This window comes from Oncorhynchus mykiss, chromosome 16 (assembly GCF_013265735.2).
Source record: "Oncorhynchus mykiss isolate Arlee chromosome 16, USDA_OmykA_1.1, whole genome shotgun sequence".
In the NCBI taxonomy this organism is placed as follows: Eukaryota; Metazoa; Chordata; class Actinopteri; order Salmoniformes; family Salmonidae; genus Oncorhynchus; species Oncorhynchus mykiss.
The window spans coordinates 27320852-27336463 of NC_048580.1; the positions used below are offsets into that span (position 1 = coordinate 27320852).

General features: G+C 39.7%; 1 protein-coding gene and 1 long non-coding RNA gene across 16 annotated transcripts in view; one reads left to right on the plus strand and one right to left on the minus strand.

Annotated features, from left to right (window-relative positions):
• Nucleotides 1–13720, minus strand: LOC110491762. Its single transcript, XR_002468891.2, has 3 exons — nucleotides 13610–13720; nucleotides 1162–1250; nucleotides 1–976 (listed from the first exon to the last, which is right to left on the minus strand). It is a non-coding gene; the product is annotated as an uncharacterized LOC110491762 (long non-coding RNA).
• The window catches only part of LOC110491761 (elongin-B), a 26762-nt gene continuing 23128 nt past the window's right edge, over nucleotides 11979–15612 (plus strand). For 2 of the 15 annotated variants that reach the window (XR_005036495.1, XR_002468884.2), the window contains exon 1: nucleotides 11993–12242. Coding sequence is in view for 1 of the 15 variants with exons in the window: in XM_021565472.2 (XP_021421147.1) it covers nucleotides 12240–12242 (3 nt within the window). In the remaining 14 variants the exon portion in view is untranslated. Of the gene's footprint in view, nucleotides 12243–13622; nucleotides 13765–15612 lie in introns of those variants that run through there. The other 13 variants (XM_021565473.2, XM_021565474.2, XM_036946637.1 and 10 more) reach the window with 11 other exon arrangements.

Genomic DNA, 15612 nt, shown 5'->3' on the forward strand with positions numbered 1-15612 from the left:
AAGTTTGGGGAAGATCATTTTCACCTTAAAAATGCACCTTTATAATAAAAACGTTACATACATAATCACATTTGTGGTCACTTTTGAGAATGGTGTTATGCTGCTAATGGAACATTTGCGCTTATATTCTACTGCTGTGTGCACATTGCTCCACTTATATGTGAAGAAATAGCCTAATAGCCCAGCTAACAAAATTACGTTCCAGGACGTGACCACAAAGTTATTTTATTCTCCACATAAGTCATAATAACGTTATTGTGAAATGTGCCTTCTACGTAGCTGTGTTGTCCACTGACAAAACTTACGTCCGACTTAAGTCTTTTCAGGACGTAGAAATGTGGGGGATTTTAAACAGCTAAATAACATTATTCAGTAACATTATAAGAGACGTCCCTGAATCTTCCTTGAACGTGTACACTTCGTGCCTTGTTGGTACTGTAGGTACCCACTGGCGAAAGTTACGTTCCCAGTAGTTACCAGAAACTGTATTTTGTGGGCTTTCAATGTACTTTCTGACATTTAGCAACATTATGAGGTTGACCTTAAAATAATGTTTTCATATAACGTCTCCTAGATGTACCTGTGGTGTCAGTTGACACAAGTTACGTCCCAAGTCACTTCAGGACGTTGAAATGAGGGGGCCCCAGAATATCTAATGACATTATAAGACACGTCATTTAATCTACCCTGAACATATACACAGTATCCTGTCGGTAGGTGTCCACTGACGAAAAATGCAAAAATCCAGAAAATAAGAAGTTCTCATATATTTTTTTAAAACTTAAACTGTATCACAATAGATTCGGAAACAAAATCACAGCAATAAGCTCACAAAATAACAAGTCAGTAAAAACATGAACCCTGCACACCAATCAAGAACTGTAAAACTGCTTTAAGCTAAAAGTGAATAACTATGTTATGTTTATTCAGGTGCTGCTGCTCCACCCTCATCCACTGTCGCTTCCTCAATCCGCTCCTGGAAGTCACAACAAAACAAATTGGTCATTATTTTCAGAAAACAAAGGATCTAAATGCCGATTTAACGTTGTCTCCCTACTACATTCCTTATGTACAAGCACAACAATTTAGCTATACTGACCGACTGGATTAAAGTGAAGCAAAGCAAAAAAATTAATATTAAAGTGCTCTTTTTAATCATACCTTTCTCTTACTCTTGAGCCGAGCTGGTGCATGTTTGACAGCGTCTGCTATTTTGTCATTTACCTCTTGGTAGGTAGCCTTGAGGTGTGCTTTCAGATTATAAAAAATAATAATAATAATAATAAATAAATAAATAAATATATACACAATTGAAGTCAGAAGATTACATACACCTTAGACAAATACATCTAAACTCAGTTTCTCACAATTCCTGACTGTCAGGGTTTTCGCTGCTGGTCATTCGAGTCAAGTGCAGGAGAGCAGAGAATAGGTGATCAGGCGGCTTTATTAGCCAAGAGCAACAAACAGACAGGCGCAAACAGCTACAACTCAAGCCAACCGGCAAAAGTGACAATCGCAAAATACTGTCAATAATATAAGAATAAGGTTCACCAATAATTCCCCAAATAGGGTACAGGCAATGCCCAGGGTGAAAACCAGACTGGCGCGATACAACAAACACAAAACAGAACAATTCCACACAAAGACATGGGGGGAACAGAGGAATATATATATATGCAGTGTGATTAGGGAATGTAAACCAGGTGTGCGGGGAACAAGACAAAACAAATAGAACAATGAAAAGTGGAGCGGCGATGGCTAGAAGGCCGGTGACGTCGACCTCTGAACGCTGCCCGAACAAGGAGGGGAGCCGACTTCGGCGGAAGTCGTGACACTGACATTTAATCCTCGTAACAATTCCCTGTTTTAGGTCAGTTAGGATCACTACTTTATTTTAAGAATGTCAAATGTCAGAATAATAGTAGAGAGAACGATTTATTTCAGCTTTTTTTCTTTCATCACATTCCCAATGGGCCAGAAGTTTACATACACTCAATTAGTATTTGGTAGCATTGTCTTTAAATTGTTTACCTTGGGTCAAACGTTTTGGGTAGCCTTCCACAAGCTTCCCACAATAAGTTGGGTGAATTTTGGCCAATTCCTCCTGACAGAGCTGGTGTAACTGAGTCAGGTTTGTAGGCCTCCTTGCTTGCACACGCTTTTCCAGTTCTGCCCACAAATGTTCTATGGGATTGAGGTCAGGGCTTTGTGATGGCCACTCCAATACCTTGACTTAGTTGTCCTTAAGCCATTTTGCCACAACTTTAGAAGTATGCTTGGGGTCATTGTCCATTTGGAAGACCCCTTTGCGACCAAGGTTTAACTGATGTCGTGAGATGTTGCCTCAATATAACCACATCATTTTCCTACCTCATGATGCCATCTATTTTGTGAAGTGCACCAGTCCCTCCTGCAGCAAAGCACCCTCACAACATGATGCTGCCACCCCCGTGATTCACAGTTGGGGTGGTGTTCTTTGGCTTACAAGCCTCCCCCTTTTTCCTCCAAGCATAATGATGGTCATTATGGCCAAACAGTTATATTTTTGTTTCATCAGACAAGAGGACATTTCTCAAAAAAGTACGATCTTTGTCCCCATGTGTAGTTGCAAACCGTAGTCTGGCTTTTTTATGGCGGTTTTGGAGCAGTGGCATCTTATTTGCTGAGCATGCCTTTCAGGTTATAGGACTCGTTTTACTGTGGATATAGATACTTTTGTACCTGTTTCCTAGAGCATCTTCACAAGGTCCTTTGCTGTTGTTCTGGGATTGATTTGCACTTTTCGCACCAAAGTAAGTTCATCTCTTGGAGACAGAACGCGTCTCTGAGAGGCACTGAGTTTGAAGTTAAGCCTTGAAATACATCCACAGGTACACCTCCAATTGACTCAAATTATGTAATTTAGCCTATCAGAAGCTTCTAAAGCCATGACATCATTTTCTGGAATTTTCCAAGCTGCTTAAAGTCACAGTCAACTTAGTGTATGTAAACTTCTGACCCACTGGAATTGTGATACAGTGATTTATAAGTGAAATAATCTGTCTGTAAACAATTGTTGGAAAACTTACTTGTGTCATGCGCAAAGTAGATGTCCTAACTGACTTGCCAAAACTATCTTTGTTAACAAGAAATGTGTAGAGTGGTTGAAAAACGAGTTTTAATGACTTCAGGAGTTTTAAACATCCGACTTCAACTGTATATACATTTGCACTATTTACGCCCATCTCAGTGAACTAATCCATTGCAGAGGCCTAGACTAAAAGCCAATTTATGCTTGATTCTAAAATGTGGTGGGAGGCTCCATATGGAGGGTGTGACACAATTGCGGAGCCTCCAGAGGCATGCAGAGGCCAAATCCAGCTCTACACTGCATCGCCAATGCGCCTCCCAAATTTTGCAACAATGCGTAGAGCTCTGTATAGCTCCGCATTGACATGATTGGTTGACGGTAGGTGGGGGCGGTACATCCTATATACAGCTCTGCACTGCTCCGTGAAGCGCAAGAAGTATGAATGCCCTGACTTATGCTGAGGCCATTCTTGTCCTGACCTCTACTGAGTCCATACCACCATAAATGCTGCACGGCCAATGCAGACTTCTGATTGACCATGCGCCCAGATGCACAATGCACATCTCTCTCCAGAATGTGCTCTCTCCCCCCAATTTGTGCACGTTCATTGTTTCATAACTTTATTGAGTAAATGATTTGTGTTCCTTAGTGTATATCAATTTCCCATTACATATATCACCAGTAGTACAGTCGTGGCCAAAAGTTTTGAGAATGACACAAATATAAATTTTTACAAAGTCTGCTGCCTCAGTTGATGGCAATTTGCATATACTCCAGAATGTTATGAAGAGTGATCAGATGAATTGCAATTAATTGCAAAGTCCCTCTTTGAGTGAAGGGTCTGAATATTTATGTAAATGTAATATTTTATTATAAAATCAGCAAAAAAAAATCTAAAAACCTGTTTTTGCTTTGTCATTATCGTGTGTAGATTGATGAGGGTGGAAAGAATATTGATTACATTTTAGAATAAGGCTGTAACATAACAAAATGTGGAAAAACTTACAGGGTCTGAATAATTTCCAAAGCCATTGTAAATGTGCCCAGTTGGGGATCTGATAAAATTTCTGATTTGCTTAATGCACATGTGGAACTTCTCAAAGTAATGTTTCCCTTTTGATAACCACTCAGCGTGAAAGGGAAAAATGCCATGCTTTGATCCAGTGGAAACTTCATAAAATAGGCTTATCAGTGCTAGACTTGGACTGAAATAGGTTCCGCTACTCATTTTGGGTGCTGGTACTGTTTATATTTAGGTGCAGGAGCTCCACAATACTTTTGAGCTAATATTCTATAAGAGGAACAGGAGCTCAAGCAGTGGAAAATTTGAGGTACCGGTACTCAGCTCTGGTAATGTATGGTAAGCTCCTGCCCAAGTCAAGCATAGCTTTTTATCCCTTGTGCAAATAGCCTACAGCTGTGTCTGTCAGAGCTCACTGGCATGGAAACTCTGAGAGCACAGAATATTTTATGCAATGTTGCAAGTTTTGGTAGAGCAAGCTAGACCCAAGTTAATAGTTGATACGATGTTTCAAGTTCGTTGCAGACAGGCCATGTGTAGCCAATGTGATTTATAGGATATTTATTTTTATCAGGATATTTTCTACCTGCAGGCTGCAATGTTTAAATTTGTTGGCTTTATGTAGGCTATCTTTACATAGTTAGCAATAGAAGTTACTTTTTAGGGTTGTATCATTTTCATGTAGATTTGGATAAAAATTGTATTAACGTCATGACAATGATTTTGAGATACGAAGACGTTATTATAAATTAAATGAAACTGTTTCACAAAAATGTGTATTTGAAAACCATAACTGGCACACAGATCGGTAGAAATTGTAAGATAAATTGACATTCCACATGAGAAAGGTTGCCGACTGCTCGTGTAGCCTATTACCGGCAACTTCAGGAGAGTAATTGCAGAATCTCTGAAAGCAAGCAGGAGCAGGGGGAGAACAGTTGGGTCAGGTTAAGTTTTTTTTCTTCTGGTTATCTAGATCTCTGGCATCAAACTGTAAGCTTAAAGCATCAGACAAGCTCAATGCATATAGTTGATTATACTAAAACGCATAGGTTGTGTCTATATATGGAAAAATACACATTTAAAAATGTAGAGTAATCGAGTGGTCGAAAGAACATACAACTTTCGGTTGACCAAGATTTTATTTAGTTGGGGCCAGCCCTATTATATTCAGATGTGTCTCCTTGCCTACCATCTTTATACATCAATGGCTGTTGTTTGCGGTATAAGAAGTGTAACAATAAACATGTCAGACAAGTTATTTCGAAAGAAATCTTCCCAGAACAGTTAAACAATTATTATGTATCTGTAACCAAGAAAATAAGAAAAAAATATTTGTCTTTCCCTATACCACCCAAGGCCAAAGAGTACCATTTAAAAATTATAAATAATATTTATTCGTCAAATTAATTTTTAAGATTGAAATTCAGTGTAGAGCGTAATTACTGTACATTTTGTCAGAATGACATTGAACATATTCTATTTTGCTGTGATTATATTACCACTTCCTGAGTGGAGTTACATGATTTAGTACTTTCAAAGAATATTAATATTGCCAATTTCACATACAATGTCATCAAATTTGGTTTATTCCAAGATTATAATAATTTCAATTTCATGATCAATAATGTAATTGTATTAGCCAAATTCTTTATATACAAATGTAGATTTTTGAAAACTACCTCAACATTACCATTTTTTTGAAAGAGAGCTTGATATTTTTGTGCAATCATTAAGATTTGTTAAAAACAAATGTGCCCCGAAACTCATTGCATTGTTGCCTTTGATACATACAAGCTGATATGATATGTATAATTAAATGTACAGTATAAAACCTCTGACATTTAAGTGTTCTATTAAAAAATACACTATATTTATGTTTTATAATTATTTGTCTTTCTTTTTTTCCCTTTCCTTTTTTTAAACCTGTGTGCTTGGTTATGTTCTTTGCTAAATATGCATTTTGAATGTGTAATTCAAGTTTCGTATATGTTTGTGCAATTTCAAAAGTTCAATAAAAAAATAAAATACAATAACAGCAACAAGAATTAACAAACAAAAAAACGAATGTTCATATACGCCGATTCATGGACCGTCTATATCCAAGTTGCATCTGGTTTATAGCGACCAACATCACATGCGCACTAGCACTCAGTAGCAGCAGCGAAGTCATCATATCATCCAAAAACATTGGCTGAATATAAAATGTTAATATCTTCGGCTGTGAGTGATGAAAAAGAAATCGTCCTCAGCGACAATTATTTTAAGAATTCAATGGATGTTGTGTGCACAAAGGTGATGAATAAAGGAGTCACATTGAGAATTTGATGACTTTGGAAGTTGTCTTTCTGGGCCAAGCGTCAGTTAAACTGCAATACCGGAGCAAAACTGTAAGAGCAGTTGAAACTGTGCTTCTAGACTAGAACCCTTGCCCCTTAAAGGCGCTACATGGCCATGCGGCCTTCGCAGAAGTCTGAGCAAACGGTGCAGTGCAAAACTGTTGTGAAGGAAGTGAGATGTGCATGCAGCATTTACGGTGGTATGGCCTCAGTAGAAGTCGGGCAAGAATGGCCTCAGCACAAATCAGGGCATTCATACTTCTTGCGCTTCGTGGAGCAGTGCAGAGCTGTATACAGAACCTCCCGCCCTCACCTACCGTTAACCAATCATGTCAATGAGGAGCTGGATGGTTCCGACCTAGAATATGTGGACATCTATAAGTACCTAGGTGTCTGGCTAGACTGTAAACTCTCCTTCCAGACTCATATCAAACATCTCCGATCTAAAATCAAATCTAGAGTCAGCTTTCTATTCCGCAACAAAGCCTCCTTCACTCACGCCGCCAAACTTACCCTAGTAAAACTGACTATCCTACCGATCCTCGACTTCGGCGATGTCATCTACAAAATAGCTTCCAATACTCTACTCAGCAAACTGGATGCAGTTTATCACAGTGCCATCCGTTTTGTTACTAAAGCACCTTATACCAACCACCACTGCGACCTGTATGCTCTACTCGGCTGGCCCTCGCTACATATTCGTCGCCAGACCCACTGGCTCCAGGTCATCTACAAGTCCATGCTAGGTAAAGCTCCGCCTTATCTCAGTTCACTGGTCACGATGGCAACACCCATCCGTAGCACGCGCTCCAGCAGGTGTATCTCACTGATCATCCCTAAAGCCAACACCTCATTTGGTCGCCTTTCGTTCCAGTTCTCTGCTGCCTGTGACTGGAATGAATTGCAAAAATCGCTGAAGTTGGAGACTTTTATCTCCCTCACCAACTTCATACATCTGCTATCTGAGCAGCTAACCGATCGCTGCAGCTGTACATAGTCTATCGGTAAATAGCCCACCCAATTTACCTACCTCATCCCCATACTGTTTATATTTACTTACTTTTCTGCTCTTTTGCACACCAGTATCTCTACCTGTACATGACCATCTGATCATTTATCACTCCAGTGTTAATCTGCAAAATTGCAATTATTCGCCTACCTCCTCATGCCTTTTGCACACAATGTATATAGACTCTCTTTTTTTTCTTTTTTTTTCTACTGTCTTATTGACTTGTTAATTGTTTACTCCATGTGTAACTCTGTGTTGTCTGTTCACACTGCTATGCTTTATCTTGGCCAGGTCGCAGTTGTAAATGAGAACTTGTTCTCAACTAGCCTACCTGGTTAAATAAAGGTGGGAAAAAAATAAAATAAATATGGAGCCCTCTGGATACGGCGATGCGGTACAGAGCTCAATTTGGCCTCTGCATGCCTCTGGAGGCACCGCAATTGCATCACACCATCCATACGGCGCCTCAGACCACATTTTTGGATGAAGCATAAATTGGCTTTTAGACGGTTCATAATTGGCGTATGCGAACGCGAGTAAAATACCTTTAAAACAACAGGCGGAGATGTTGGACACAGTCTCCAGTTCTTATTATACCCAGAGAGGAAGAGGCAAAGAGAGAGGCCCTCCAGCTGGTAGCGTTGTTTTTTGACTCACCAAAGGACGAGTTTTTGTATGGAGGTCATTGAGAGAGTGTCAAATTTGGTCAACAAAAAATGTAATGGCTTATTTGCCAGTGAGGTTTATTTGATATAATAGACGTTTCGTAATACTCAAGTAGGACACGTGACATTCCGGCAACTTTGAAAGAACGCTTAACCTATTTAATCCCATCAGTCACAATAGTGACCGTAAAAAACGTTTTCAGTTATAAGGCTCTAAAAATGTTACTGAATGATATAGCAATGCATTTCCAGCAAATATTGAAATAAAAGAGGGTCTCAATGAAATATGTGCAATGTCACATGTTAAGTGTAAATTGTCACATGACCAGAGCTGTTTACTTCCTGGTTGCACCATGAGAAGAGGATGGCTGCATCAAAGCTCCCAAACAAAAGGTTAGTAAAGTATGTTAACATAAAGATAGGACAAAGATGTTTGGTACAAATCATCTTTAAGGTGTCTAGTATTGATATATGCATTTGAAATGACTCGACTTTGTTCGGTGTGGTCATAGAATGAGTAAACATGTTGATGGCAACAATAGTGACCGGCGAGATAACAGTGCATCTAGGTAAACACATACTCATACACAGCTCTTGTTCTTCTACCCTGTTCTTTCTTTTAGTTTGACTTTGAGTCAAGTTCTGGATATGTTGGATCTAGGTGACCGCCCAGACAAGGCGTGCAACATTGCAGGTATCCCTCAAAATGAGAAAGATGCTGTCCTCCGTGATTGTGATAGCGATGGGTCAGATATGGACTATGAGGGGGAGACAGGCCATTTGCCAGCCAGGCTGTTAAATGCATATGCTGACCGTATGCAAACAGATCATGACAGGAACAACGTTATCAGTGATGATGACCTACCCCTCACCACCGTTGATAATGAAGAGCCAACGGCCTCTACTCGCCAGAGGGTCCAGTCAGAAGAGCTAAGGGCAAAGCTGCAAGTGGCCAACAATAAAGATTGAGTGTTCAAACGATCGAAGAGGCCTACCACCGCTGTGATTCCAAAACACATAGTATACAGTCCAAATGCTGCAGAATGTGTAAAACAAAGCTGCCCCAACCCAATGGATGTTTTCCTACTAATGTATCCATCCACCCTAAGAGAGATCACCATTGAAATGTCCAATCTCTACTCCACCAAGACCAAGGACAAGCAACTGAGTATGGATGAGCTCCTTACATTCTATGGGATCCTTGTACCATCTGGGTACAGCTCAGTTCCAAGATGACACATGTACTGGTCACTTGACAGTGATGTACATAATGAAAGTATTTCAGATGCAATGCAGATAAATCACTTTGATTAAATAATGGCCTCAGTTCGTGTGGTTGACAACACAAAGAACACTGACGACCAATTTTTTAAGGTTAGGCCCATCTTTCCGAGCTCAATCAGTCATACAAAGTCATGCCATTTCAGAAATGGCTGTCAGTGGATGAGCATGATCCTATACTATGGATGTAAGCAATTCATTAGAACTAAACCAATCCGTTTTGGTTACAAGCTATGGAGCCTTGCCTCACCCAGTGGTTACATGTATCACATATACATATATATGATGGATCCCACACACTCCTCCCTGAGACTGGGTTGGTTCAGGGATCCAGTGTTGTTCTCGGTCTTGCAGAGCAATCTCAGGCGCCTCAAGGTTGCAAGTTCCTTCATGATAACCTCTTCACTTTGCTTGCACTCCTCGATGAAATTACAAAAAGAGGATATGGGAGCTCTGGATCGATGAGGCCAAATTGTCTGTTTGATGTCCCATTTAAACCACAGAAGGACTTCATGAAGTTACCCCGGGGAACCTGAGGTTCTAACCCGAGGAGACAAGTTGCTGGTCCGTTGGAAAGACAATAACATTGTCACAGTTGTCACGAAATGGCTCAAAGTTTGTAACAAAGGGGAGACAACGTGGAGACAAGGAACAACAAAATATATTTATTAAATAAAGCAAACTAAATACAATTAACTGTTGTGTAAGTCAGTGTTTGCATGCATAAATGTGATGATGCAGGGTGTTGAAAGGTGCCAAAGCAAACAAACAGCCACATAAACACCAAAACAAAATATATAAAGGTGTCTGCATGGAGAGAGTCTCCTCCATGAATGGGGAAGTGGTGTATCTATCCTGGGACACACCCGGGCCCAGGTGTGTCCCATGTCGCTGATGACCCTCCCAGCTCCACCCACCTGCATCCTAATAAGGAATACAAGAGCAAAGAGAAAGAATACGGCAGACAGAGTGGGAGGATCGTCACACAGTGGCAACAAACATGGAGGAGAAATATAGTGAGACCTCTGTCAAGAGATGGAACAAGGAGCGACGTGCCTTTGACAAAGTCCCACAACCAAAATGCAATAACTGATACAATGAGCACATAGGTGGTGTTGACCTTCACGACCTATAGGTTTCAAGATACCATATCTCCATCAGGTCTAAGAAGTGGTGGTGGCCCATCTTTGCATGGTCTCTCAACAGTGCACTCATAAACAGCCATTTATTTTAAAGACACATTATGGGAGAGACCATTGACCTGCTCACCTTCTCACGGATAGGGGCACATTCTCTTATGCAAAAGTTTGGTCCAAAACCACTGAGTCACGGAAGGAGATCTCTACTGGCTGCTAGTGTTGAAGATTAGGCAAGATATGACAAAGCTTCTCACTGGCAAATCAACACGATGCACCGGTTCCAGAGATGTGACAAATGGTGACAAACGCACTACCTATGCATGTCAGAAATGCAAAGCGCCACTGCACATTGAGTGCTTCAAGATATACCACGGACAGTGGAAAAGAAAATAAGAGTGAATGAAAAAGCCAATAAAAGAAGAATGGAAAAGTCAAAGGGTGAGGATAAGCAGTACAACGGACTCTAGGAAAAAAAGAAAAGTAAAAAAAAAAAAAATCAGAATGACTGAAATGTTTTTGGAAAAAAAGGTCAATTGATTCAAGACGTACTGTATTGACAGTAGGTCTGAATGATCGTAGTTCAAAATAGTGATGCACAAACTAATCATGCACTTGGTTCTGAAGCCTACCTTTGATATATTATTTTATTTTGTTCAGTGTAGGCCTCTACTTGAATGCATATTCTACAGGCTACCTCGATCCTAAATGTTACCTGTATGTTCAATGTGAATGAATCACACGACTGCTATACAGTTGTTAGTGAATGTTGCACTAAAATGTCACAATGACAATGTTATAATGAATATTGCACTAGAGTACAACTTCAAATGTTACAATAAAGTTACAATATTAATGTTTCAGTACATGTTGTACTAAAGTAACAATGTTACAATAAAGTAACAATGTTAAAATATGTTGATGGTTGTTTTTTGTCTTTGTTCTCAGTATTCCTATCGGTGTTGCATAAGGGTTTTTGATATGTAAAATAGTCACAGGGGAATGTGATGGGGCATTCTAGTAGCAATGCTGGGGACTGCCAGTGAGAGAGTTTTACATGTGTTAACTGGGCTGGGTTATTTAAGAATTTTGATGACTGCATAGGATAAATATGTTAATTCATTATACATTACATTATCCCATGACCGACCATAAAACACACTTTTTCACCTACTTTTCCATGAAAATGTAAAAAAATAAAAATATGATAGATTATTTCAAAGGATTACTAATGACACAGGATTTGGATATTTTAATGTATGGGAAAAATCGGGATTAAATGGGTTAATATCGGAGTTGTCTCGAGATGGCTATGCATATGAAAGCAGGTAGCATAGCATCTCTCGCCATTTTATACAGGGGGTTGACGTCACCAACCCTCATTAAATATTATTAAAATAATTAGACAACCACCAATCCAAAGAGAGAAATGGGCGGAGCCCAACATGCCTCTTTGTGGACAATGACTCCCATTGTTAGGGCGGAGAGAGAAGTATCTTGTCAGTATATAAAAAATCTTTGTTTATACCTTAATGTTTGAATAGCCCCCGGCCGCGCAGTGCAGTCTGGGGCTACGGGCGGTGTTATCAGGGATCCTCGGGACGTCCATACCTAATTGATGTTGACATTTCAAATGGTTAATGTAAGGCTAGGGACGACTCAAGCATTCTGCATAGAACTGACCGTGAGGCGGCTGTCGCAACAATCTACTTGAAATGGTGAGTTTTCAAGAAAGCTTGCCTGTAGTTTCTAGGAACATTTTTGTATTTAAGGAGACTAACGTTTTTGGGAATGTGGTATTATTGAATCAGCAGCCTTATTTTTGGTTTAGTTTACCGAATAACTTGATAGCCTAGCAAAAGCTAGCTAACGCTTTTAGTTAAAGCTAGCTAGCCAAAATTAAGTCAGTATTGTGGCAAACAGAAAATAATATTACAAATGCGTAGTTAACTATAAGTGGTCTTGGTTATGGCAAGTCTGTGGCTAGGCGAGATGCTAACCAGCTAGTTGCATCAGGCTCAGGCTTTTAAATGACGGGAAACAAGGCTTTTGCCAGGCTTGTTGACCAAACAAACCATCTAGAGAACGACTGCCCCCTCGCCTTGAGGATTTCAAATTGAAGGCCGACGGTTGAACTACTCGCATTCTTTCCTAAAACAGAATCCCCATTATAGTGAAAGGAGAAATGACGATCTTCGTGGTCAGTATTCGTGGATATATACAAAAACATCTAACATGATCATTTTTCCAAAAATCGCTTGTATTTCACCAGATGTATTTCATTAACTTTATCTGTGTGATTTAAAATTATAATTTAGTTGCTAATTGCAGCCTGTAGTACCTTGTTCGGCCTTCAACGAGATCAAATCAATGTTATGTCACATGCTCCGAATACCTTACCGTTAAATATTTACTTACAAACCCTTAACCGACAATGCAGTTAAGAAAATATTTACTAAATAAAATAAAGTTTATATACAGGGGGTACCGAGTCAATGTGCAGGTTAGTCGAGGTAATTTGTACATGTAGGTAGGGGTAAAGTGACTCAATGAGGGGGCAGCACTGGGCTAGCTTGCAACATCACTTCCTATAATAGTTTACAAAATTGCATATGATGTGACCAAGAACTTGAGAAGAGGGTGCATCCTAATTGAATACCACAGTATGAGTCATAAAACCTAGCGGTAAAACCTGGAAATGGTTCCAATAGTTTTTTTTCGTTAAGTGTTTTTAGAACTAGTTAATATACGGTGTGTTTCGTGTAAGCCTACCCTGGCGTGACTCTGATAACCGTGCAAATCTCTCAGACAAGGTCATTAAAACAAATATTCGCCTGTAATTACCCCCCCCAAAAAGCCACATAAGCATTTTGTTATCATACTACACAATCTTGTCGCAAGCTTTGACATCAGCCCCAAGGAACATTTCTCCATACATACTCATTAAGTAGCAAGTAACCTAACAAATAACGTACATATCGTAGCATTTTTAGTTTCTCGTGTAAATAATTGTTATTGTGCGTATTTTTTTAATGATCTAGCTAACTACCGTAGCATTTTAAAATTACTATAATTTATTAATTACCCTCTTTTTGTAGCGAACCTTTGGTCTCTCCGTTGATCAGAAGCATCTGTGCTATGTACCCGATTGTAACCACAACTCCAATAAGCATACGTGCATTTTTTTTTAATCGTTTTCCGACCTCTAAGTGAAAGGCGTCGCTGGAGCCATGTGATAAGGTAAGCCCTGTTTGCTAGCTGCTAACAAGCAATTTTGGTTAGATCAAAGATCTGTTTAGCTAGGTGCTTATGAAAATTTGCTAGATAACCACCGATTAGTGTTAGTTACTTGTACAATGCACGTTACCTTAATTACAAGTTAAAAATAAAGCTAGCATAATGACTGTTGTGACCTTTTTATTGACATGTCTTTAGTGAGCTAGCCAGCTACTTTTTCTCATGTGGTGACATGCTAGCTAGCGTTAGCCCACAAGGGAAGGGATATTTAGCTAGCTGAGTCGTTTAACTCACCGTTCATGGAGTCAGACTTTCTAGTTAATGTTAGGCCGGCACCGTGGCAAGAATAGTTGCTTAGCTAGCATGTCACCACTTAAAACACTGACTACATGAACAGTAAGTAAACTGTTAGTTATCTAGCTAAATATCGCCTGGTGGGCTAGCTAGTTAGGCACATTGGTTGGCTACAGGGTAAAGTAACTTTTGGGTCCATCAGCCACTGTGGCAGGTAGATTAAAAATGATTTTTGTTGCCATAATTACATTTTAAAAAAGATGACCATGCTATTTAATATTTCTAAAAAATATATATTAGTAAGAATTAATGTGGTATTTTGTCACGAATCAAAATGGCACACAATGTTATGCTACCCTTAAGGGCGGGGGGTCACCGTGGTAACGTGGCCACTCAACCTGTCACGTGTGAGTTTTGGGTTCTTCACTCTGTTGAAGCAACAGATTCAAACTAATGTTGACAATCAACCAGGCTTGTGAACAAAAAAAGAATGTAATTGACCAAGAAACATGACGAAGTCTCACTTTGTCGACTTGCTAGCTAGCTATTAAAGAAAACAGCAGAAATACTTAAACATATACCTCAGCGTTTTTCTAACCCTAAAACTCACATGTGCTCATACTTGACAAAAAAAATGTTCAGCTGATGTAAAGTTTTCACTGTAGAGACCTGCAAATTGATCACCCGCTAACGTGGATGGTGAAATAGATATTCTTACCTGCCAATACTTAACTTTACCCACATTTGGTGGGTGGCCAGTTTTAATTTTATGCTCTAGTAGGCAAGTTGGCTCCATTAGCTAACGTTGGCTGGCTGGCTCACAAATTACTTGTGACCTCAATGTTTTCCCCATACGAAACACAAACGGTTTTGTTCAACGAGTGCATCTGCTGTACATGACTAATCATAGTACCTGTGAAGTCAGTTAGAAATGTCAGCAGGGATGGAATTTAAGCTAGCCCGATGCTATTACTTTTCAGACTGGGCAATAGACAATGTGCCAAACTAGCCTGACACAGCAGTGACATTTTTCCTTTATAAACATCACATGCCACAGATTTAGGATCTGAATGTAGAAATCACGGCCAGCTGGCCAGTGCACAAAATCCTTATCTTCCATCCCTGAATGTCAGTCCCTTTCAGATGATCCCCCTATCACTCTTAGTCCTCCTTAGTGACTGTATGGCTGAGGTTTTTTAACTTGCCTCTTGAGAATTACTCAGACATACAACTGTGTAACTCATCGCAATACTTCACCTCTTTGGGCAAATAATACCATCGACTGTCCTGATCATCTAGTTGAGCATTCCAGATTCCTCCATCCCAGTAGAAATGTCCCATCCACATAGTAGGATTTTAGATGTTCAGATAGTCAAAAGCCCAGTCTATTTTACTGTAACTATAGTCAAGTCTTGGTTATGGTATTTTAATATACACTACATCACCAAAAGTATGTGGACACCTACTCGTCGAACATCTCATTCCAAAGTCATCAGCATTAATATGCTACTATAACAGCCCCCACTCTTCTGTGAAGGCTTCCCCCTAGATGTTGGA